Source organism: Blennius ocellaris, assembly GCF_963422515.1.
Source record: "Blennius ocellaris genome assembly, chromosome: 5".
Classification (NCBI taxonomy): domain Eukaryota; kingdom Metazoa; phylum Chordata; class Actinopteri; order Blenniiformes; family Blenniidae; genus Blennius; species Blennius ocellaris.
This window is the reverse complement of record NC_137654.1, coordinates 8,788,538-8,814,977: the sequence shown is the minus strand read 5'-3', so window position 1 is coordinate 8,814,977 and position 26,440 is coordinate 8,788,538. Positions and strand designations below refer to the sequence as shown.

At 43.0% G+C, this 26,440-nt stretch overlaps 1 protein-coding gene across 3 annotated transcripts in view; it reads left to right on the top strand.

The window, feature by feature from the left end:
• chchd6a (coiled-coil-helix-coiled-coil-helix domain containing 6a) overlaps positions 1–26,440 on the top strand; it is an 83,304-nt gene that overhangs the window by 52,674 nt on the left and 4,190 nt on the right. For all 3 annotated transcript variants that reach the window (XM_080497116.1, XM_080497115.1, XM_080497114.1), the window contains one exon: positions 8,360–8,495. In XM_080497116.1, coding sequence (XP_080353242.1) covers positions 8,360–8,495 — 136 coding nt within the window. The remainder of the gene's footprint in view (positions 1–8,359; positions 8,496–26,440) is intronic.

The following is a 26,440-nucleotide window of genomic DNA, read 5'->3' as shown; positions in this document are numbered from 1 at the left end:
ATCACTATTGGTAGTAGTAATCACCAGTAGCCTCACTCATGCCCAGACATTTATTTTTCTCACTGTTATTTATTCTGAGTTATTAAAAAAAAGAAAGAAAGAAAACCAAAATAATCTTAAAATGCCACAACAAAAAACCCTACAAAAATCGACCTTTTCTTTGCTTTGCACAAGGTAAATACTAAGAAATAGGAAAGTTTCAAATTCCAAGTTGGGGGGGGGGGGGACACACACCCAAACGTTACACTTTCAACTTGAAAAATTAGAGATTTACGAGACCTTTGGAAGAAAATTGCGACATCTTTCTAATCAGCAGCACTTGGGCTTCTACATGAAGATTAGCATTCTTTATTGACATGCTCTTCTTACCTACTTCTCGTCAGGTGTGGCCTTATTAGCCAGGCTTTGTTCGCCGAGCCGTCTAAGTTTCCGAGCTCCAAAATAAACGGCAACGCTAAAGTTGATGTGCTGAAATAATATCAACCTCAATAGTATCATTGAATTTGTGGGTTGGCTTTAATGACGACGACGAGGTCAGTTCTGCAGGTCAGACAGGAACTGACTTGTACCTCGGGACTTGATAGCTTCATAGTTGAGTCCCTGTAATTGCGATCCAACTTGATCGTATGTCCACACAAATGTCCCCGTACTCCCCACTGTTAATGTTTATAGTTCTCTATGTGTGTGTGTGCTTTCATTACATGAACAAAAAACGGCACGCGGCAGTGGCCCAACGTGAAAACGACATCATTTTCAGTGTTTCTGCCATTTCCGTATCAATGGACGTTTTCAAAATGTTGCAGAGTGAATGCATAACTTTCCTCCTACGACAATGCTAAAATGATGCCATTTCACTTGAAACGTTATCGTGTAAACGGGGCTGGAAGTCCCACGTGATGGTGCTCCAATCAATGTCATACATACTGCTCAATCTTGTTTACCAATACTTGAACACCCTTTTCCCAAACATTCACCCCAATCCTATTCACAAGGCCCCGTGCTGGACAACATTGCTGTGGATATAAGTGGTTGAGTGCCACTTGGGTTAGGTTCGGTGCTCCCGGGAAATCCTGGAACCACTCGGTCTTCTTCAATGGTTCTTTCAAGAAATCAGTGCAGTAAACAGTAAACAGCTGGAAGAATCAGAGTATAAGGAGACCCTGAGTTCCTGAGTTGTCACCAAAACTCAGTTGAGAGACTTATTGATTTGTAACTATTTTCTTAATCGATTTTATCCATCTGTTGCACTTCTCTTCTTTCTGTATTGCCACTGCAGCCATCTTTTAAGCTAGTAAGATGATGGGTGGACAGATAAATGAGTGGAAAACTTCACATTCGCACAGGAACTCGCAGTAACCCTGAATTTGGCCAGAGCATTGATTGATTCAACAAACCGCTCAGGTTTAGAACAATGCAAGTATACAGCTATAATCTTTGTTATAGCAGCCACGGTACCTTTCAGTCTCCACTAATAAATCTCCCATTGATTTTTGTATGTAGGAACACGCAAACGCTTCAGCAGGTGATCATTTACTATGCCTGACTGAGAGTCACTGAAAGTCGAAGTCAGATAGGATTTTTTTTTTTTCGTGAGTCAGTTAATAGCTCTGGAGTGAATGAAAACAGATTTGTGCTATAGTTCATAGCACCGCAGGTTTATTGCTGGAGTTTCACATGTGCAGCCTCTATTCATCAGCTCCACGAAAAAAACCGAAGACAATCTCTTAGCAATAGATTTTGGCTGCAGGCTGCCGCAGGAAGTGGCAGGATCGCTACACCCAACGTACATCCACTTTGCGAAAGGCATTTTGCCATTTGCTCACTTGACAGGTTCCACAAAGTTTTCCAACTGAAAAAAAAACCAAACCAACATGTGGATGCTAACAGTTGTCTTTTTTGGTCGAGACACATTTTGTGCTTGAAAGTGTGAAGAAAGCAGTCAAGGTACTCTCGCAGAGTTTCCCGTATTAGGATGAGAGAGACAGTTGGAGGCAGACAAGACAAGAATCCCACGTCGGTTCGCTCGGGTTGTTTTCCGAGGCATTTTTAACAAGGCCTGCTGTCTGTTGCAGTAGTACTCAGACTAGTCTTAATAGCCACCCTTTGTCAGATATCTTCTGGCCTACGGAGATCACTCAGCAGGGAAACGGTGACGAGCTGAAGCAGGAGTCCAAACTGGACAGCAGAGTACGGGATTGTTGACGTCCTGGGAGTCAATAAACAGTGAAAAACACTGTCTGATTGACAAATTCTTTACCAAACTTAAATATTTTTTGAACTATTTGGTGGTAAACTATCAAAGCGATTGTCTCATGAAAATGGTAAAGTGGAGCATGTGGGAGATTGAGATGGTTTTCAGTTGAAATGCTGAGATTTTGACGAGTCTGAGGCCCTGTTTACACAACTGTGTTTTCAAGTGAAAATGCTAAACAACTCCATGTGGAAGACATGTGATTGTGCATGTGCACCACAGCTGTAGTAAATGGTACACATGTGCGAGTAGATAATATGTGACAATAACAACAATGGTGGCTTCCATAGTGTCACAACTCCCAGTCCATATTCTCCTGAGTAGTTTTATAGTTGATTTACCCAAAATAGCAATTCAACTTCCTTGTCTGGCCATAAGAATACTCGTGTACTTGCCATTGTCAATGTTTATAGCGTATTGTTGTCTACACACACGTGTGTGTCTGTGTCTGTGTGTGAGATTTCAATATTAAAAAAAAGGCACCCACTCGTGGCCCAATATGAAAATGACGTCATGTTGCCATGTAAACACAAAACGTTCCTGAAAAGAAAATGCAAAAACTATGCGTTTTCACTTGAAAGACCTTGTGTAAATGGCGTCTAAATTGGAGAGCAACAGAGAAAAGGTGATTTTACAGTTTGGGTTCGGGTCGTTCTGGTCACATCTCGCCTCCTCGTTATTGAACTTCTATACCCCTAAACTTGTATAGAGAGTTCAATCTAGCGCTTGACGTTGACATTTTGAAAAGAAAACAATAAGTGCACTTCTTTTTTTTTTTTTTTCAAGAAAAGTCTCGTGTTTGTCATCTTTTTCTCGTAAAAACACCAGATGTGACACAACACTGAGACTCACCACTGACCACTTGATTGCAGTAAGGTGTTGCAGTGAAAGCAAACCAGCTCTTTGCCAGAGAAATTACATTGACATCCGACTTCAGTGAGCCATACTGTGCTCACTGAAGTCTGCAGAAACTACTGCCTGAGAGGTGACAAGTCTGAAGAGAGTCACTATAGCAAGGAGGGTTTCTTATTCTGCTTCTTAAACGAACGTTGAGGTTCTTCATATTCGGTGTGTCCTTGTCGGGAGTGTCCTCCTCTTTCTTGTAACAGATATCTCTAATATCACCACCATTGTCCGGTGCAACCACACTTAAACACTTGAAAGGTTTGAGGTTTCATTTAGTCCAGCTCTTGTTCTTCAGTCAGTTTGCTGTAATCTCTGGACTATTGAGCACACCTGAAGAGAGCTGCACCCACCGAATTTAAAAAGGAAAAAAAAAGAAAGGTCGGAGTCACGTGATGCACCTGAACGCATCACCAATGCATCGCTGGCACGAAGCTCTAAAAATCCATAAATTAGCCCCGTCATGATTTCGGCCGCAGGGTTCAAAGCGTGCCAAAAAAAGTAGCAGCTTATAGTCCAGAAATTACGGTATTTAAAAACCTGGATAAGTGTAAATAATACCGGACTCTGTCCCGATGGGATCACGACATTACTTGCTCCGGTAAAACCTGCGTTTTACAGAAACTGTAAGCAGCTTTGTCTCTGCACCTTTCTGTGGAGACCCAGAGGTACAGGATGTTAAAAATTAAGAACTTGTTGTTTGATGAAAAGTTAAAAGTCTTATTAGCCCAAAAACTTGATTCAATAGACAACTTTCAGTGTATTATGCTTTTACACATTTGTTCCATGTGAATATTCTTGCTTGTTTATTCTTCAATCAACGAGTGTCTTGATGGATTTCTTTTTAATTCTTTTTTTTTGGGTGATCCGTGTGTTCAAACACTGATGTCTTGTGATGTCGTTCCTACCAGACTTGAATAGAAATCAGTCAAGCAAAATGTGGCTGGGGAAATATTTGGTGTGGTGCATTTCTGTCAGAACCTCTGCAGCAACGTGGAAAGAAAATATGTTTACCGGTTGAGGTTCGACAAAAGGGCTGAGGAGAAATGAGGAGCTTTGAGAGCAACGAGGCTCTCCGCCTTCACTTCAGCGCTTCGAGAGACAAAGTGAAGTCTGAGCATTGTGTATCGAGGGTCCTCTCCGGTTGCAGGGGTGATAGGAGAGGAGAGACGGGAGAGGATGAGTGAAGGAGTGCACAGATACAAGATAGGGCAGACGAGGATGTGTGCCCTCAGTCAATTGAAAAACTGTCAGGGTGCAGGTGCATACAAGCTACAAGCTGCAGATAAGAGGCAACCCTTTCTCTCTCGCTGTTTTTGCTCCTCACCTCTACACCCCCCCCCCCCTGCTCTTGTTATCATCTCCCTGCTACACCACCGCACCAGTATTAATCAAACCGGTAATGGTAAAGCAGCCTGTTCACGAATTCTGACCCTCTAACATGTCAAATGCCATTTCCTGCTTCAGTAGATAAAGATGGGCCTGTTTACCTCACCGTCTCTCAGCGTCTTGAAGCTGTAATATGGAACTTTTCCACACTAAAAACCCCAAACCTGAGGTAATTATTGTTACCCGTCTACCTCCATTATCACAAATATTTCCAGCTCTGTGAAAACGGACAAGTCGGGCTTTACAGCTTCAGTGGTTTGTTTTGGGAGCTCTTTCCCATGTTGTCAGACTGATTGTACTTTTGGGTTCCCCTTTGTCGAATCCGTCTTAGGTAAATGATAAAACACACGCATCATGGCGCTTTATACTAATGTATATTAATGAACTTTGTTGTGAATATCTATTTTAAGTAGTTTAATAATTAACAGTGATAGCCTCCAGTTATAAACTGAACAATGTTCTCAATTAAAGTGAAAATCAAGAACTGGAATCTATTTATAAACTTCTGAATCTGATATGTTATATTTCAGGCAAAAAAAAAAATAGAATGAATGTAATGAGGATAACATTAAGCAGTCTATACTGAAAAGCCTTTTGTGATAGCCGTGTTTTTTCTGTGACTCATCAGTTTTCTCTCCACAGTTGACTTTCCCTTCTTGTTAGGTCTGTTACATCAGGGTTAAACATTTGACAAGCCAGTCGCAAGAATCTAACCAGGAGAAAATACCCATATTTGAAGAGAAGCAGTCTTTTCAAAAAGTTTCATCGTTGCGTCCCGAGATATTTGTGTTCATATTTTGGGAGTCAATGTGAACAAAGGTGAAAAATATACCTGTAAAGTCTGCCGAAGTAGAGCAGCAAAGTATTTGTACCTGCGTTACTTCCCACCACTTGGAATAATGCAGTCAGCACTGTAATTCCCAAAGTCACACACCGTCCGGATCCTGCAGACTCAATTTTCTCATGTAACGCCAGATTTTCCTTCATTTTCCTTCATTTTCCTTCCTCGGACGCATCTTCCCTGTAAGATGCTAACGAGATTTTTTAATTACTGCTCTAAAACACAGTACAGATACCAGCACTTTGTAGTTGGTAGGACAGAAATAAAATGGCGCGGTGGACAAACAATGCTTTACATGTATAGCCAAAGCCATTAAGAAAAACACAAAAACATCACTCTTAACTCCGAGGGAGGCATGGTTTAGAGGCGATAAAAGCATCTTCCTTATCAGTCGCGTAGCTTTGCCAGAGGCTTTTGTAGTTGCTGGTGTGTTTTGTGTCTTTCCCGTTTTCCAATTTCTCGCCTTTCATTTCTCTGCCTCTCTTTGTCTTGGTAAGCCGCGTGGTCCACAAGTCTGAGGCCTCTGCGTTGCCGCACGCCTCCGCCTTTGGGCTGCCGGAGATTAAAAATAATGGGCAGCGCCATTAATTAAGCAGCTAATCTCACTGTTTATGTTTTGTCATATTTGCCACTCGCAGATGCAGGCGAAAACTTACCCTCCCTTCCTTAAAAAAACACACACACAAAAAAAAGACTCTTTCCACACATGGTGAAAACCACATGGTTCCAGAAGCTATCCTGAATGAGGATTTAACTCCATCCTGTTAAAGAAAAAAAAAAAAACCTTCCCGCAACTCTTCCTCTACCCGTGATGTTTCCTCTATTTTTATTTATTTTTGTAAGCGGCTCAGTTAATATTGTTGATTTAAGACCTCACCTCCAATTTGGTGGAGCATGTGGACAGAGCTTTAGCTTCCGCTGCAGCCGAACCAATTTTCTGCTTCAAGCGCCTTTAATAAACCACGTAGCACTATCGGGAGGCTTTGGCTTCCCTGATGAAGGCCATTTATTTCCAAATTAAAGGGGAGTTCCTTATCTTGCGTGGCCCTCAAACGGAGTAGGAGATAAAGATGGCGTGCGTCTACTGTTGTACCCTCCGTGTCGTTAATGTGCCAAGCAAAGAACGGGAGGAGGGGGGGAGTGGAGGGAAAGAGTTGGAGGGACACGAAATGAAAGAGGAAGCGATTAAAAAAAAAAAAAAAGAAGAAGAAGAAGAAGAAGCAAGATAAACCGTCGTACGATGTGTGAGGTGGAGTAATCTGATAGGCAGTTATCCCATTTCAACGTCTGTGAATGTGTCGTCCAGTCGCTTTCATCATTTTATCTCCTTTGCTTTCCTTTTTCTTTTCTCTCTTCCCTCTGTTCATTTCCCTCTATGACCTCCGTCACCCGCACTCAGAAGAACTCTGTGGTTACATCCATGATACTATTCACCAAAGTGCGCCTGTGTGCAGGTTTTCGCCGTAAATGAAACGGCGGGGTCAACCCGTCTCCTTCGCGAGTCAAAGCCTGTAATTCGGCTTTCAATTAAGCCTGGCGCCGAGCGCTCCTCGTGGAGGAGCATCGCCGGAGTAGCGAACGCGCGCCGCTCGGTGTTTACAGACGTACTACAAACGTGCGTGGGCGCACACAAACTCGCCCGTTTCCCGCTTCAATCAATCAGAATCACGGCGAGGCGCCAGCCTGTCATAGTTACCAATCACACAGACAGACAGGCACAAGACAAATTATAACACAGCCCACATATCAAATTAAGCACGGCTCATTCAATCTCTCAAAGCACACTTTTCTGCTGGATTTGATCAGAATGATCCTACCCACTCAATTAGCTGTGATCTCGCGCTAATTGAGTGATCGGCGATAAAGCACGTAACGCACGGCCCACAGGTTGTTAAACAGGTTGGGTGGGCGAGTGCAGACGTGAATTGTTTTTCATCTTTGTCTCGCTTTCTTATAATCAGATCTCATCATTCTCATTTAATATTCCCTTTTTTTTTCTTTTTTCCTTTGTTCTTCAAGACACAACATCTCGAGAAAATTTTTTTTTACAGGCTGCTATATTCTGTTCACTATATGTGCCCTGGAGAGTATATAATTAAAAATTTTCTCCACTTTTTGATATGATGCACTGTCACTAACAGCCGTAGCCCTAAAATCTAACATCGGTGGGAACTTTTTATTTCTTATCCACCATATATTCTACCCGTAATGCAAATAATTCAGTTAAAAACAAGCTGTCAAACCAGTCACATCAAGAGTTATAGGTAAGACATGTCCATGCTATATACTATATACAGGTTCACAGATTTATAGAAATGTATGCAGTCCAAGACAAAATGTATAATTTTAAAAGCCTAAGCAAATTCTATGGATTCTATGGAAAGAGGTGTACTTTAATATGAAGTATACCATTCAATAAAGGTTTGCTACTTAGTCTGCAAAAAGCCCAAATATGCTGTATATGTATATATGTATTCCCAAAAGTACTAATACGTCAGTGTTGTCATTCACGCCCATCTGTCCCTTTTGTGGGTGTGTTTGTTTATCATTGTATCCAGTGGAGGGCAGTGCACATTTTTGGTTTCATGTGGGATAAACCTTGGAAAAAAGTATTTGTGTCCTTATCAGTATTTAGAATTTAGCCTGGGGAAATACAGTCATTCTTTGCCTTAAGTTTTTTTTTACTTTGTACATCAATACTGCACAACACTGCCCCCCACAGATCATCAGTGGTACCACTCTGTATGCCACACGTTCATAAGCCTTCTGGAAACGTAACCAATTTCACACGTAATGAACATGTCTGATTGTGTATTTTGCATGCAGCGTATTCCAAAGTAAAAGAGAAAGCGCCAACCTTTGTACCACTGCGGCGCCCTATACACATCCTTAATGCTGGTTTTCTAATTCCATACGGACACTTGTTTTTTTGTAAGCACAATAATTGCATCTTTCTGTGTTTTTGTATGTTGCAGAGCTCGTAACACGGAGCCGCTGTGTTCCGGCCTGCAGGCCCAGATTCTGTCCTGCTACAAGACCAGCGGAGACCGGAGCCTGGGATGTTCGGACCTGGCCAGAGAATACATGCAGTGCATCAACGCGGCAAAGAAGGTGAACACTTTTTATTCAGAGGCGGACGCTTGAATCATGACGCGCGCCTTCACACTTTAATAACGACTTTGTTCTAAAAGTGTTCACGACAACAATAACCTAGTTCACGTGGCTCACGAAGGATGTTTGGGACATAACAATTCAGTCTGAGTGGCGGCTTTTGAAGTTTTCAGCGGAGAGACATTTTGGTTGTTTTTTTTTTTTTTTAACAACAGCTCTGTCTGATGTAAAACAAAGCAATTCCTCATCTTCTCTGCATGTTCTCCAGATTATTCAGAAGGAGATCGGAGAAAAAGTAGAGAGAAGAAGCAATCAGATTGATAGGATTCGCAGTGCTGTCACTTCAGGGTTTTTTGTTTTTTTTTACACATAGAAAGCTTATCATTAAAAACAGCTTTCAGAGTGAATATCTGATGTAAAAACTCTGAAATCCCAGAGTTCCCCAGCAAGTTTCATACCCATTTTTTTTTTTCTAACAATACTGAAAATGACACCTTTTGAAAAACAAAGATGTTGTTTTGCTTTTTTTTCCATTTCTTTTTACAGGCTGCTATGAAATGAGTCCTCATTTGGGATTTCACCTTGTCAACTGTGCTAATTTTAGGTCGTTTACAGACACAATATTGTTGGGAAGTGAAGGAGAAAAAGTAGAGCTGGAAAAGTCAGCTTAAAGACAGCCGTGTTGCCCCACACACCATGAATGATATTATTTCATGTTTTTAACACTCATTAACTCATATTTATACATATACGTGTCATCATCATAATTGTGGGGATGGAATTAATAGATTTATTTAGGATTTAAGTTTCTTATACCCATTGTTTTTTGGATGTTGTCCACCTCATCACAGCTAAGAGGAGGACATGAATCACATGTTTCCTGATCACCCTAGTTAATTAGATTTTTTTTAACCTTGTGGCAGTTTGTCAAGAATTACATATTTCAGAATTCATCACATCGTGTGTATAAACAGCAAAACAAATGAGGTACAGACAAGGGAGAGCTGATTGCCAGATAGTTTCATTGGTGGAAAAGCTTTCAGTAAAGGAATTGTTTTACACAAAGACTCCGCTGGAGAATGAAAATGTTGGAAAAAAAACGAGACCGCGTTTACACAACGTTTCAAGTGGAAGTACATTTTTGCAGTTTTATTTCAGAAAGGTCTTGTGTTTACATGGGAACAAAACGATGCGTGGAAACGGCAGAATTGCTGAAACGGTGGCGAGTACACAGACATTTGTATGGACCGACAACAAAATTGGACTGCTCTTATGGATCAAAAAGTTGCGTTTTCCGTGGCTCCGAGCATCATTGTCATGTAAACGGTCTTCCAAAACACAACGAAGGTTTTCCGCTTTCGCTTAAAAACGTCACGTAAATGGACCTTAGTGAGATGATAGACACTGTTTTGAATGGCAGGCAGTATCCCGAGTAGCACTACCATCACATTCTCTGCCTGAAGCCTTCCTCTGGACCTGTTTTTTTTGTCTTTGCGTAGGCATCCGGAGTTAGAAAGTCTTCTTCAGCATCTTCTTGTAATCCCAAAAACCACACACACCTGAGCTGTGACTTTTACACTCGCTTGTGCTCGACTGGACTCACCATTGTTTTATTCACAAGCCAAAGATATGTTCTTGCGTGCATCACTTGCAGCAGCTCCAAATCTGCAGGAAAAGAGGAGGAGGAGGAGGAGAAGCTGGAGGACAAAGTAGTGGAAGCCCACACTTCCAAAGTTTGTGCAGCAGAGTGTGTATAGCTGCTCGCCGTGCCCCCGTGTTGCTCTGCCTCACGCTGGTCTCTACTCAGGAGCTCCGAGGTTTCTCCTGGAATACGGCAATGCAACGTGTGATAATCAGCTCGCCGAGCTCGGATTCCTCTGCTGTGGCGTCGACACGTGCAGAGCTGCGTGCGTTTGAACCTTCACGTTTCCTCCTATAGCAACAAGCTCACATGCACACATGTTATACACGCATTTGTATAACAACAAGCAACTAGTCTTATAAGAATCGACTGTGTGTGTGTGTGAGAGAGTGAGAGCGAGAAAGTTCCCCCCTTGTATTAGCTGGTGTGAGATAACGAGCAGTGAAAGGAAGACTCTTTGAAGACGGTCTTTAAAAGACTACGGCAGATCTTACACAATACACGTGTGTGTGTGTGTGTGTGTGTGTGTGTGTGTGTGTGTGTGTGTGTGTGTGTGTGTGTGTGTGTGTGTGTGTGTGTGTGTGTGTGTGCGTGTGCGTGCCACGTTGCAGCCCGCTTTAACCTACACATCAATGTCTTTCCTCTTGATTGGCCCCGGAGGCATCTGCCCGACTTTCACCCTGTAAATTTGAAAGTTTAAAAAGTTCTTCCTCCGTTTTGTGCCTTTAAAAGCCGTCACGGTTCGTTTGGTTATCACCGGTAACTTTTTTTTCTTTTTCTTTTCTTGTTCCCCTCCAATGGAGTTCAAGCTTCAGACGTTGTGGACTCCAGGAGTGTCATTAACTGTACGGACCAAGGTAACATTTAACCCCACAGTCAGGCAGCGGTACCAGAGTTAGTGAGGCAGCGTGTGACTGTGTCAGCCGTTCCGCAGAAAAAAAATTGTGTTTTCTCCCCGTTTCCACGGAGACAGAGTCAGAGAGTCTTTCAAAAGTTGCATTTTCAGCAGCTCCCAGCACCGCTGTCGCGGAAACAAACACTCACAACACAACAGAGGTTTTCAATTTTCATTTGGTTCTTTTTTCCATATAAACATATAAACTAATTGAAGTGTCGAGGAAAGTGGAGGAAATGTAGGATGGTGTAATGATTTGACTGCGTGTTTATCATATTAAACCTCTCCTACATCGCTTCTATTCAATTCAGTTTTATTTAACTAGAGCCAGTTAGGAATTTTTCAAGTAAGTTGGATCCAAATAAAATACAGAGAAACCCAACTATCTCTGAAATCGAACTGCTGTACAGGACAGTGCAAAGAGAACTCGGATAGTAAGAGAGGGTAGAAACAAAAAAAATGCTTATTCCTACTCTTCTTTTAAACAGGGTGCAGGAGATTCTGCTTTATTATCTCCTTTCTATCCTTAGTTTTTCACTGTTATGCATGTCATATAAAGTATTTTAGTGTTTTTTTTCCCTGTTCTGTACTTAAAATAAATCAAATTGAAAATATATGTTTAGTCAGTTCCACCCTTTTCTTGCAAAACTAGTCATTTTCCAAATCAAAACATTTTTTATCCAGTTTAGTTTAGCCAATTTCAAGTTTAAATCAATAATTTGGGAAATACAATGCAAATTTTACTACATATTTTTACAAAGTACATATAACATAGGAGTGTTTTTAAGATACAAATGTAAAAAAAGTAGGTCTTGAAATATTCTTTAACTTGACCTGAATGCCCCTACAAAGGGTTAAGAGAAGCTGATATCTGATAAAACATGATGAAATGCATTCAGTCCCACAAAGCAACAGAGATTTCATTTCACTGCATATTTAGTCAAATCCGCTTTGATAAAAACATGAAATAACGGAATGCTGTTGAAAAGACTTTTCATTCCTGAGCTTTTAACAGGGCGAAAGACCGAGTTTGGTCCTGATCCTGTTTTGTCGTCCCGCAGAAGCGACTGTGATGCGTTTTGATCAGCGTCGCAGCGGGTCAGTGGACAGGGCTGCCTATCGCAGACGTCGCCCCGCTGGGCGCTGCCGCCAACCCTCCGTCTTTGTGTGTGTGTGTGGGTGGGTGGGTGTGTGTGAACGCGAGTGTGTTTGATGGCAAATGAGAGGAGGATCCCACAGAGAACGGAGGAAGACGGGGCAGACAACTTCCAGTCATTATCCTCTGGGAGAGCCGAGCCTGACGCAGCCACGCACCGCCCAGGGCTCCTCCAGTCATTTATCTACACGCACGCATGCATACCAACACAATGCGCCCGGTGGGACCCCCAACTCATTCACAAGCCTTCGTACAGAGAAAGGAGGAGATATGAAAGACATTTTTGAAAAGTCATCTGGACAAACCTCAGCAGATACAAACTGAGAGGGGAAAAAAAGAGAGAAATTAGCAGGGAAAATCAAAGTAGAGATATAATTCACACTGTTGCTGCGCTGATGCGTGTGCAGCTGCCGCAAAGGAGGTCGGCTCAGACCTGGGCAACTTTAAATGCCGTTATTTTCCCCTGTAAAACAAAGAGCAGGTGCTGAGGCAGGCTCGCACGTACACATCCGAAGCCCTGCTGGGGATCACAGGCGTGCGCAGGCTTCGACTGACCAAGTTAAAAGCTGCCCGTCAGACTGGAGAGAGCAGGAGGAGATCAGGCTACCGACTCCTCTTCACTTTGGAAAAAGTTGCAGCGGAAATCAAACACAGCAATAATGGAAATGACTTTATTTTACATTGGTAACGCTTTACAACATTTAGTGTTCCAAAGATCTTCACCAGCGGACCAAATTAGAGCACAATAAAAAAATACTGAAATCAAAAATCATGCCAGTTGAGTCACGGTAATACTAATCCACCCTGGTCGTCTGTTCATATGATTGTTGCCGTCCCCACTATTGTTAATGTTTATAGTGTATTGTTGTCCACATGCATGTGTGAGGACTTTCATTACTACATCATGCCAGCCTTGCTGAAGGTCCCACTTAAACTGACATAGTTTTCAAAAGGTTGCGACGTAAACGCAAAACTCTTTTTGAAATGAAAATACAAAAATGGGGCCATGTACAAGGCTCTGAACCCCCAAACAGGTTTATTCTGGAAGGGGATCTGGTGTGGAACTCGAGCCAAATCGATTGTGCCGATTTCACGATCAGCAGGCGGAGCACATTGATTGGGCCCCTCAGACCTCGTCTCTGGTTTTGGCACAAATAGCATCTTTGATTTAAAAACAAATCCGTTTTTCACATGAAAGCAAAACATTCTCAATGTTGTCTTAAATCAGCCTAAAGTCATCAAAAGTCTCCGACGGCTCGATCACTAAATTATTCTCAGCCTTGTTTCTTTCCCTGTTGACACAACGTCACTGAATTTTCCTTTTTAGCCTCCCGAGTCGGGCACTCGCGTCGAGTAAAAATTCCTGCAATTACGCGTGTTCATTCAGAATCGTCACAAAGCAAAAAGCGCAGACCGCTTCAAGGTGGCAGTACCTCGACAACAATAGCCGAAGCAGCAGTAATAGTTGCTTACTTTGTAATGAAAGTGTAATTGGAGCTGGAGGGAACATTGGAAGGAGCTGTGGTTGCAGTCAATGCGGCGGAGCCTCCGGTGGAACTGGATGGGGATAGTATAGTGTTTTTTTGCCCCCCCCCACCACCACCACCACAAACACTCATAATGGTCTTGCCTGTTGTGCGGGAGCATGTGCCTCGTTTCCACGGTGTGCTTAGTGTGATGGTGCGTTTCCCCGTGGATAGAAGACTGGAAGATAAAGGTGGAAAAGAAAATTGTTTCATCAACTTTTGATAAGTCCATTCTCCACCAAAGACCCTGTTGACAATGCTGATAATAAATCTGTATCTGTTGTCGATCTGAATGCACACTGGCTTTCGCAAAGCCAGTGAATCACAGCAGTATAAAACCTAATATTGATTTCTTTTCTTCTTTTTTTTTTTTTTTTTTTCTTTTCTTTTACCTTCAGCTTTATTGTTGATTGAACAGGAGTCATGCCGGCACAAAGATCACAGCGGCTCAGTCACTGCTGTTAGATAACAATATAGACAAACGGAGGAAAAACTCAAAAGGAGAGGCCGCGGACAATGAGTCGCACTGGAAAAACAACAACTGAAAAGAATACAATCTGTCGACACACGGGGTTTTAGAGACCGCCCGATAAAGGTGATAGATATGAAAGGCCAGTGAGAAATAAACAGAACGAACTGGAAAGGCGTTCTGGAGATGGAAAAATAAAGACAGAGAGGATAAAAAGAAGGAAAAGCACACGAGCTGAAAGAAGTTGTCGTAAAGTGGACGATCGGCAGTCTTGGTAGTCAAGATCACGTCACCCGAGACCGAGTCGAGACTGAGACCTTGAAAACATGGTCTGAAGACCATCTCCAGTGCGACAGCCATAGCTGTGTTTCCATGTAGGAAACAGCTTTTCTTCAGATGGGGAGATGGATGCAGGGCAATTTTGTAAGAAAACCTGTCGGAGTCTGCGAAAGATTTGAGACTGGGCGGAGCTTTACGTTCCAGCAGGACAACAACCCTGAGCTTTACGGCCAGAGCTGCAGTGGAAGGGTTTGGATTGAAGCGTAATTATCTGTTTGTGTGGACAAGTCAACGTCCAGACCTTCATCCAATTGAAAAGCTCTGGCATGACTTGAAAACTTGCTCTCCGTCCAATCTGACTGAACGTGAACAATTTTGCAAGCAGCAGCTGTGATTGCAGTCAAAAGTGTCTCTTCAAAGTATTGACACTGATCACTGTAAATACATTGGTTTGCCTGCCAGACGATTGGACCATTCGTTATTTGCATGAATGAGTAGTTGGCTGGTTACAGCATTTTACAACAACAACATTAAACAGGAAGTCACAAACAAACAGCATTTAACAGAAAAATTCCAAACGGGAAAATAATATTAGCTAAAGCAAGAAAATAAAACTTGAATAAAGGAGAGGGACGGTCATCGGAGGTGGAGGCAGATGATTGTAGGGACGGTTGACGAGAGGCGGAAAGTACTGGGATAAGATCTGAAAGAGAAGAAAAGATGGCGCAAGAAATGGAGAGAGAGAGAGAGAGAGAGAGAGAGAGAGAGAGAGAGAGAGAGACCCTCAGCAGTCAGCACTAATGAAGAAGAATGAGGGGCTTTAGCTGCTTGCTGGACCTGCTGCTGACCACACACACACACACACACACACACACACACACACACACACACACACACACACACACACACACACACACACACACACACACACACACACACACACAATTTCCCAGCTGCTCACACGTTTTCACTTAAGCATGCACTCCTCAAGTTTTGACACCGAATTTATCAGGCGAGCAAGTGCCCGAGCTCCATTCACCTCATTGCCATGCGTGAATAGATATTACAAAGTGTCTGCTGGCTTTCTATAAACCAGCCCTAATTAACAACCACAGTTTCTCCCAGTTTTTGTATTTGTTCAGAGAGAAATCATCTTAGATTAGGGACTCCGGCAAAGGAGTGCCACATCCGGCTTCTAAATTAGTGTAGGTTACTTCTAATTGGGGCTAAAGTCTCTGCAGTGTTTTCAGATCCCCTTTCAAAACGGCAGAACTTTTCCACAAAGTTGACGTACCGTGGAGCACACAGTGCTTTTTTTTATTCTCTTTACTCTCTTGTTTGTGACTCTGTAACTTCTTGCCCACCAGAGAAAACCATATTAAAACCTCACATCTGGTGGATGTTAAATCCCTGCAAATTGCACAGTCTTTTCAAAAAGGTGACATTCATTTGGAGCACTTTTTTTTTTTCCCCTCCCCCATTGACTTCTTCCCTATGTGCAGTTGGTTGAAGATCTATTTGTGCCTCATTAGTTGTGACTGCCTACAGACCAACAAAAGGGAAAAAAAAAAAAAAAATCTCAAGGAAACCTTGAACTTTCTCCACCGCGGCTTGTATTTGAACAAAACTTGACAAAGAGGAGGCAGAACGCAGTGCAGTGTGACGTGACAGTGGTTTGTTGACCAAAAGTTTCACTTACGGTGTGTTTTTTGTTTGTTTTGGGGGTTTTTTCTCCACCTGTAAATGAAGATCCTGCAATTGTGGGGAGTGAAAACCCTAAATCTTGTCTAATCTTATCTTATATTGTCATTATTATAACGGCATAGTAACACCTGGATTCATGTGATGATCAGAATATGCTCATGATGACCTGTTTGGAACATCCATGCACTCATTCTGCAGTGCTAATATAGGAAAACAAGACTTACGCATGCTCAAACTCTCTTTCCACACAAGCTTTACATCGTTTTAAGTACTTTTTGGGGGGTATTCTGGTTTTCTGAATAACTGGCGTGGATGTGAGCTTCTCGGTTTGAGAGCATTACAGAGATGGCTGAGCACAGCAGCTCCTGTCGCCTCCTGAAACTCAACAACATTTGGCTCTGTCACTGAGGTGTCTCACACCGAGAAAATGCAACATGCCTTTTGGTGTAAATACACGAGGAACACAATATGGCATCTTCGGGGCTGATTCCAAATTGAGAGGCACTCGTTTGGAAATATTTAAATGAATCAGGATCATTCCCATAAAGGTCCAGCTAAACATGTGGACTCTCACTTTTGCACACCTCATTAAGAAAAACATAATTATTGAGACGTCTGTTAATTGCAATTGCTCGTACAAATGACTGGATTGATGTTAACAATATATTCATTATGGAGAAAATCACATTTAAATTAAGAAGTAAAATTGATGTCTTTGCTGAAATTTGGTCAAACCTGCTCATCTTTGTTTTAACTGTCAGCCCCCCCCCCCCCCCCCCCCCCCCCCCCGATGGAGGTACGACCTCAATCTCTGGCTTAAAAGACAGAATTAATATGGTTCCATGAGCATAGTGTATGTGTGGGATGTTACTTCAGCGATAAATCTTCCCCTGCTGTTTGTATTTTTTCTTTTATTGTTTGTATTTGGGTTCCATTTTCAGAAAAAAACAACAATACAAAAGTAAAGTTAAAAATGTAGGGATTTGGATTTGATCCAGGACAAAAGCTCTACATTTGCAAAGGTAATAATGGAAACTAAAGCTCCGCATTATGGCTGTTCCAGAGTACCAGGCAGGCACTGTTTACACAGCAACGTTTCAAGTAAAAACGCAGCGTTTTTGCATCGTCGTTTGAAGTGAAAAGTAGTTTTACACACAATATATGCAACTACTTTCTGAACTATTAAACTACCAAGTCTCAGGAGAACATGGACTGGAAGTCACGACACTCTGGAGGCCGCCATTGTTGTTATTGTCCATCGATTTACTATGGCCGGAGTGCGCATGCAGGTTATGTTGATGACACTAATAATATAATAATAATATGGTGGCCAACACATTTTTTCGTAAAACATCAGCACTCAGCGCCACACTCAAATATCGGCTCCTCAACACACATGCGTATGTCCTGTTTGGGACATACGTCGTTGAATAAGACGATCTCTATGCTTCTTGATTTCAACAGTTTGGCATCCGATGGGTTTTGACCTGAGACCAGTTCTTTGTGAGAGTTGTTTGTGCAGTCCATGTACTTTTGCCTGTTTCCATGTAAGCTGGAGCTTTCATCGCGAATCCGCAATATATGTACACAAAAAATAAAAACCGAGGTCGTCGCTGAAGCATGACCCAGTCAGTCAACAGTCCATGGGTGATTGCGAGTCACTGATTGTGTCGCAATTACACCAACGGCTGATTGTCAGCATGGAAACGCACTGGCTTTTAAGTCGGGGGGGGGGTTGGGGGTTGTCCGTGGAAGGTCCGCACACGTGTCGCGCTGTTGCCGTATGCAAATGCATGGCTTTCTAACCGAGTGCGAGCCGTCATGATTTATTTCAAGCATGGCTGATTTTTATGAGCTGAATTTGTACAAGTGTTGACTGCAAACATAATGGAGACTGCTGGTAGCTGAAGAGAGGAGATGGGGGGGGGGGTAAACACAAACAAACAGAAAAAGTAAAGTAACAGCAAAGTAATTTAATGGGTTCTGCTACGCTAATGCATGCTCTTGGATTCCTTTGATTGGACTGTTGCACGTTCAAAAAATTTCAGGCATTTTTATCGACTCCGGCGGCGCATTTTCATCGCCGTTCGTTTCATGTCCGCCTGAATTCCCTCGGAACATTTTCTTTCTCCTCGCCAAAGTGTCGACAAGTGTGTGTACGGAAACGTATATATCCGTCCTGCACTTTTTACCATCTCCGGTGACTTTAAACAGGCGTACGCATCCCGGATCATCCACGTTATCGCTCGCTGTTTATGGAAAAGTCGCCTTATTTTAATTTAGTTGATACAAATGTTTGTTGGTTTGTTTTTGCTTTAGTCTTCTTTCTTTTTTTTTTTTTAATCTATCTTTAAAGGATTTCCATTCATCTGTCAATTTATTTTCTAAGCCTTTGCTTCCTTTAAACCAACACCTTTCATCTCGCTCCTTCATCTGTCTGCTCTCCTTGTTTTTTCCCCTTCTGTTTCTTCCCCGCTCTCTTTGTCTTTCTTGTTTTATTCCGTCTTGTCTCCTATCCGTTTGGCTTTTTCTACAAAAAAAAAAACCCTCTCTTTTATTTATTTATTTGTTTCCAGCCCGCATCCTTCATTTCTCTCCCTCCGCTCCACAGTTGACTTATTGATTTCATTTTCATACTGTTGGCAGTTGTCCCCCCGTCATAAACCATCAGCGATGCCTCCTTTCAAGCCGGCATTGATCACCGCGCGGCCAATCACAACCGATCTCCAGCAAGCGTCATTATCTGCTTCTCGCTCTTTCTCTTTTGTTGTCCGCCTGTCTTGTGTTGTGCGCTCCGTGGGCTATATATTTTTTTTTAATCTAGCTGCTCAGGACTCTGGTAAAATAACAGCCCTTTACATTTTGGTGTTTAGGTAGTGATTTATGCCGCTGCCTTTTTATTTTTCTTCCCTCTCCCAGACGTCGGCATGCTGTGAAAAACGCCTCGTTCAAGTCGGAAAGCGAAGCCCTTTCAAAGAAAACTGCCGTCACCTAGCTTTTATGTTCAATCACAACCTCACTCACTTTCTAAAGGGAAAAAACAACATATTCATTGTTTCGTAACCATGTTTGTGGGAAAACTAAATCAATTTCATTGTAATTAGGCAACCTTGACCATAGTTTTGTGTTCATTTAGACTGAATTTGAAAGCTGTCGATGAAGTAAGATTGAGATTTTTAAAGGTTTTCCTGATGGTTTGACGACAGTAGTGGGTGAGAACCTTTGGGGTTTATGTGTTAGGTCCATTTGAAAGCTTTGACGGTGACCCTACTCCAAAACAAGTGAAGAAGAAAAATGAAACAAACCTTATTAATCCCCTTGAATAAATTCCCTTTTCCACATTTATCCTTGAGTGGATGCAGTGTGAAGCCACTTTATGGCGCTCCAGGAAGCTGATGGGGGTCAAGGGTCATGCCTATCTGCCATGGGATTCAAACTTGTCAACTTCTTAACCCAAGTCCTCTTTTCTAACCTCGAGAGACACTTAAGGATTGATTCCAAGCCTCACACATGCAAACATTCACCCCCTATAAGTATAACCAAACAAAAATGTGATCGGGTTAAATACGGTGAAATCACAACCATGTATATGGTTTTCTGCGTAATACGCTTTTCTAGCACCGTCCAAACTCGTGCTAATTGGCGTCTCCAGTCGTTCTGTGTTGCACTGTTGTGGGTTGGCAGCCTGCTGAAGCTGTACCGTCCCTTTGCCAATGTCAGCTGGGATGAACTGCAGCACCAAGCTGCATAAAACAGCAGAGAAGACGGATGCATTAGAATGTAAGACATATTCAAATGGGCCCATCAAGCCACGTGTCAGTCATTCTTAATGTTGGAAATGTAATGATAATTTTAATGTGGACTCTTATTCCCCTTTTAAGCTCCTCGTAGTGAGATGGCATGTTGCTGAGCTCAACCTGTTGAATCCTGCACAGAAAGCTTTGGACGGGAGAACGGGGGGTCTTAGGATGGCTCCATATGAATCTGCTGAAACCGTGCAGTGTAATCATGCGAACATTTGCCAAAATGTTAAAGGTGTTTAGCGTTGTTCGATCGGTGCTAGGAAGAGTATGGACCAAAATAGATCGTCTCTGTACACAATGGGAGCTAATAAAGTGGCAGGTTGTCTAATGAAGGGGTGCAGTGTGGAAATTGTGTTGATCGTAGTGCCAATTTGTGTTTGGATGCTATGGCAACAGAGTTATTGAAACTTTAGTGCCACTAGAGTCTGGTTCTGTTGACTGGGATGAGATGGGATTGGATTGGGATCAGACCGGATAGAATATAATGAAATCGATTCAAACGGGATTAAAACAGATTTCCTTGAATACGACTGGATTATAGTTGGATCGGATTGAAGAAACGCACAGATTTGATTACGGCCGGATAGCATTTCATGGAATTGGACTGGATTGAATTGATTTAGACTTTATTAAATTGACTCAGATTAGATCAGATCAGAGCGGATCACATATTACAGTGCGAGGGTGACGAGCTTCTCTGGTCACCTATCTATTATCCTCCTAATTCAGTTTACTTAGCTGCCGCTTGGCCCCTGTATAGGCAACAATGGTACATATTTCCTCTCCTCTGAGTCCTTGTTCTGTCTTACTTTGAAGCTCCTCGTACTTTCGTGACTCTGGCTTCTATCTGTCACACCCCCTCTCCCCTTTTCCAGCCTTTTGTTGCCCTGCGACGAGCAATCGAACAGCACATCAAACCCAACCTCCGCTTCCTCTTTCATCTGCCCGCTGGCCCCCGGTGGCCCTCAGACGCCTCAAAGCTTTTAAAGCAAGGGAAAGGTAGGTGGGGTGTAAACCGAGAGGGCAGATGGTGGCGGGGTGGGAAGTGCAGTTTGAGGTCGCTAACAATTACCTGATGAGAGAGGCTTTTTTTATTATTATTTTTTTTTTGGGGCCAGCTTTTGGAACCACACGCATGCTGGAGCCTGACCTTTCCCCATGCCGCCACTTCTGTCGGCTCGCGCCATCAGGCCCCCCCACTGCCTCTTTCTACATTCTCCCTCGGGGTGGGGGGTCCCGATAATAATCCAACACAGCCCTATATTGTGTTCTCTTGAAAGCCACCTGGGCTGCATAAGCAATTGACACTCTTAGGAGATTTATTTTTTGAAAATTTTTTGAGGGGAGCAATATTCTGGTCAGTGTTTCATCACCCCCCTCTTGTGCGTGCTCAGGAAGAAGTCTGGTGGACCTCAGACCACCAACTGGGATAAGAGGGGACAACCGCGGGGTTTTTGTCACCTCAAACACCCTGCGGATGTGGAACAGTTCACTTTCTACCAGCCCCCCCTTCCTCTTTTTCTTTATGATTTGAACGCTGCCTTTCCTTTGTGATTGCTCTCCAATTCACACCCAGTACTCCTGAGATCGATGTTTTTTTTCTTCTTCTTCTCTGGCCTTTTTGCAAATAAATAAATGTCGGTGTGTTATTGTTTGCACCCAGAGCTATGTTGACAAGTTGGCTTTCATGAGAAACTTTGAAAATTGCTTTTTTTTTTCTTTCTTTCTCCCCCCACATCGTTGCATAGTGCAGGCATTTCAATGTCTTTGTCTTGCAAATGTTCCAAAGACAGCTTATTATTTGTCTTTTCCAACAGCGAGGACCTGTGAACTCTTCGTCTGTGGCGTTTCTTCTGGCCTCATGAATATCACATCTTTGTCTGCGCGTCTCGCTGACTTGCAATTAGCCCGCGCGTGGGACCTTTTCAGATTAGGCGGCTTCCTACATTATAAATTTTGTGCAATCTGAGGATGTTTGTCCAGGTGGTGACAAACTCATTTTACCCTCTTCTACTCACTCCTTTATCAAGCATCTACCTCAAAACAAAGTAAGAGTCAAGAACTGCAGAAGAGAGGGTTGTTTTTGACTCGACAAAACTTCTGCCACGACTCAACGCAAGCGAGTCGGAAAAAAAAGATTATTGGACACTACAAACTATCGACACTGGGGGAAAAGTCGCGAACAAATCAATGTAACTAGCTTCAATTGAAGACCTGAGTTTGTAGTTTGTGTTTTGTGCTGGTGGAGTTATCTATCCAGTGCTTAAGTGGTTTCCATTTATAGGCAGTTTGTTTAACTTTGATGTGATCGATACCTAAACTCTCTTAAATGACTTAATTTGCGTACTTGCTTAGGTTGACGCGCTGCAAAGGCAAAGCTGCTTTATCACAATGTGGGATTTTTTGACATGTCAGACCAAATTTGGCCACACTTACCTTATTTCATTGGTGAGCGTCGATTGGCTAAAGGATGAATTAAGAAAATTCAAACTGATGGGCCAATGGCAGGGTTGTTTTGTTTTGTTTTTTTAACACAAATTTTGGTGTTTATGCATTATTTATAGTTGATCCCCATTTTTTTTTTTGCCCATATTGATCTGATTTTCAAGCCACACCAACTATTTCTGCGTTGGAATACTGTTTTCATCGCCCCGTGGCCTGTAGTTTGTCCACTTTGTTCCTCTGGTTTAACAAGATATCTGGAGTTTTTCATTAGTAATAGTATCAGTATGGCTCAAAAGTAAGGATTGATTCAAGACAGTGTGTGTGTGTGTGTGTGTGTGTGTGTGTGTGTGTGTGTGTGTGTGTGTGTGTGTGTGTGTGTGTGTGTGTGTGTGTGTGTGTGTGTGTGTGTGTGTGTGTGTGTGTGTGTGTGTGTGTGTGTGTGTGTGAGCTGCGTGAATGTGTGTCTTGCATGCAAGGGGGTAGCGCAGCCTCCAGACCAGGGCCCATGTGTTGACAGCAGTGAGTCAATATCTGCTCACAGGTATTTCAGATGCTTCAAAACAGCCAGCACATCCAGTGCATAACTGAGCTGCTGAGTGTTTACACACCCAGGGACTTTCACTGCCAGATACACTGAAGTCAAGAGTGGATAAGTGTGGAGTTGTTTTCGCTGCGAACCAAAGTTCTGTAGTCGTAGTTTTTTTTTTTTTTATACGATTTTAGTTTCGATGGGATAAAATAGCAGGCAATTAGATAGTTACATTTTATTTAGGTAATTCAGACTGAAGACACCTGCTATATAGCAAACTGTTGATGTGTATTAGATCTGAAGCCATCTGATGAGGTTGTTTCCTTTTCATTAAACCTGCAAAACAATCACCGTGCAGTTTTACAAGAGGCAGCAATCGATCGATTCTGTCTGACAGATATCTCACCGTTTCCTTCGTAGTGTCCGTGATAGCAGAAGAAATATGGCGTTAAAACACAAAATCCAGGTTTGCTCCGGTCAAACGTTGAAGGGGGGGAAATGGAGAACCATTGGCCACCATGAGTTCATGTCCATCAAGCGTTAGTGAAAGTGACAGTTGAAGCTCAGACTGGCAAACGGTTTCTGTGCAGCAACTCTACTTTTTGGATTGAAGGGAAGTTTAATTTCACAAGGAGGGCTTTTAAGTATTTAGAACTAAGCTTGGCTTCATTTTGTGAACGAGTGGCCCTGAGACTCATCGTCATGACTGAATAAGTATTAACGTCCCTCCTCTGCTTGTATCACTGTGGTCCATCTTCTGGGCGTTTGGCGATGGGGAGCGTCTTCTCCTCCAGTTTCACTGTTTTGGATGGAAGTCGAGGTGAGGTGATGGTTTTGGCAGCCTGAAATGAACTCCGTTAGGGCAGCGAGTTTCCTCTACATTCCCCTCCATCTCCATCCCTCCATCCCTCAGCAGCTGAGTGGTCAGGCCTATCAACTGCAGAGTCTCAGCCTATCACCTGGGAGCCCCAATTGCCTGCCAGTCATCAGATAAAATGGATTTCCAATTGAGTCGAGGCTCCCGGGCTGGGCTCTGCAAAATGGGGAGCAGTCAGACTTCTTCTTGTGCTCTTCTACCAGTCCTTTCACCTTTTATTTTTTATTTTTTTTTAACATTTGTTTTTCTCTTTCTATCACCTACAGTGTTCTGCCCGGTTTTTTTTTTTCTCCTTCCTTGTCATCAGTTTTTTTTCACTCCTTCAGTGTGATCTGCTGGCTAAAGCCACCGAAAGTGAAAATACGCTCATTGTAAAAGCCCACAACATCAGCAGTGAGCTGTCTGGTAGGCAGGGTGATGTCACCTCGGCCGCTATTCACCACCGGGGAGGTTTTGTTAAACTGAAAGGATGTTCAATTAGAACAACAGGTGGGAAATCCATGGGTTTTGTCCGGGTGAATTTTGTGGTGCTGCAAGTTGTTGTTTAGTTTGTTTGGGGTTTTTTTTTAACAGTGGAAGTGCACTGGTCACCTTTTCAGAGATTCCTTTTAACTGCAGCACTTAGTTGGTTTTCTGCTGTTAAAGATAGTTATTAAGATGACTTAGAGGGGTGAATATGGACGTTAGCCTGTCCTGACAAGTCTACAAAAACCCTGCTGGCTGTTTTCACGTTTCATGACAGTGAGTGCACTACAAATGGTTTCTTTATTCTAATACTGTTCCCATTAAAAAATGTTGGGTCACGTCTGGATTTTCAAAAGCACATATGGAGTTTCAAGTCTCAATTTTCTGAGCCCGTTCTGACCTAGGCTGACTAGTCTTTGCCGTAAAGAAATTTCTTTTTCCTATCAACCATAACTTTGAAGAGTTGATGTATTTTGCATACAGTCATCGACTGTCGATGATTAAAAATATATTCAAAAGACTCGACATGAATTCATAGAGCTTTTGAATGGAAAAGCCTGAAGCAGTGTATATTTCTTACAAACACGTTTTCAAAAAAAAAAACTCCACAATTGTGTCAGAACTGTCTTCTTTGTGGGCACTTCCCATGTTGTTGGCGTTCCGTCACTCATCGTCAGATTGGGGCATCGTGGGTGTTTACAATCCAGCAGGAGATGGGGGGGGGGGGGGGTCTGAAGGCTCAGAGGGTCCGAGGTGGTTCCAGCCACGGAAGATGCAACCTCCAGGAAGGCAGCCCATCGCTCCCGGGGCGACGGGTTGGTTGAGCCACCGAGCAGGTGGAGAACCGCATCGTTTGTTCTGTCGCTTCGTCGCTGCCTTGAGCAGAGTGCAGCAGTGGTGGAGCGATAGGTGTGGGGCAGCGGAGGCTGTTTTTCGTCTCGAGGCTGCCCTCGGGTGAAATGTCTGAGACAAAATAGTTTGGAATGTGTTCATTATTTGTTGTCTGTGTTTTGGTTTACACTGAGGCGACAAGGATGTGATGCGTGGAGCACACTGGCCAGTGACTGTGAGCAGCTCGGTGATCTAATGGTGGCGGAGAAGCCCGCTCTTGTCGAGAGGGGGTGGCCAAATTGGTGCTCTGCTACTATATTCTATATTGCTTTATTCAATCCAGGGTTGCCGGGTGCTGGAGCAAATCACAGTCGACTTTGGGCGACCAAGACCAAGTCACAGTCTGGACTGCCCATAAGAAAAAAAACCCATGCATACACTGGGAGAACATGCAGATTCAACACATAAAGGACCCCAGCTGGACTCAAAGCAGACGAACTACTACCAACATTTAGCAGAGGTTGAACTCTTTTATTTCGTTTACTTTGAGGTGAAGAGATTTAAAATGTGAAATTTGAGGTACTACTGCTGCTACGAAGTCAAAAGCACACTTTTGACCAATGGCGGGTGTTCTGTGCTCAGTTCAGTGGTTACTATACTCATAATTAGTCATTGTGGAATTTGTGAAAGCACCATCCTGCAATCCCGCCTAAAACATTGCACTGCTGCATCTCGCCATTGCTATTATCAAGGAACTGATCAAGCCTTTGTAAAGGTGCAAGTTTACGGGCAGGACTGACAGAAGTAATATTATCTGCTGGTTTTTTTCTTATACCCATTGTGTTCGCATGTTGGTGCCATTGTGCATTGCCCTGCTGTGGAAAAACAACTAACTATAGCAAATCCCTTCGCCACCTCACTGTGTGCATAGAATTATTATGCGTCATAAGAATATTGGAAAGAAAGTGCTCCAATGGCTCCAGACTTATTTTCGTTAATCAACAGTGAAACCGCGTTCCTTCACGTGAAGAAAGCAACGTACCAGCAATCTGCCCGAGCAGCGAGCGCGTCATACTACTCTTTGTGCCGGCTGAAGTGTGGACGTGGAAGAAGTTGGCCGGAGATAAATGGATGATAGAAGGAGACAAAGTGAAAAGATGCCGGCATGAAAAAGAAACACACAAATAGGAGGAGAAGGCGAGGCGAGCGGGGGAAACCGGTGGGATTGGATGAGAAGACAGAGGAGAGGAGTGGTATTGATCTCCCCCCTGCTCCGCGAGTCTCTCTGTGGTTTTAATGGTTTGAGTTTCACAGCTGGAGTGAA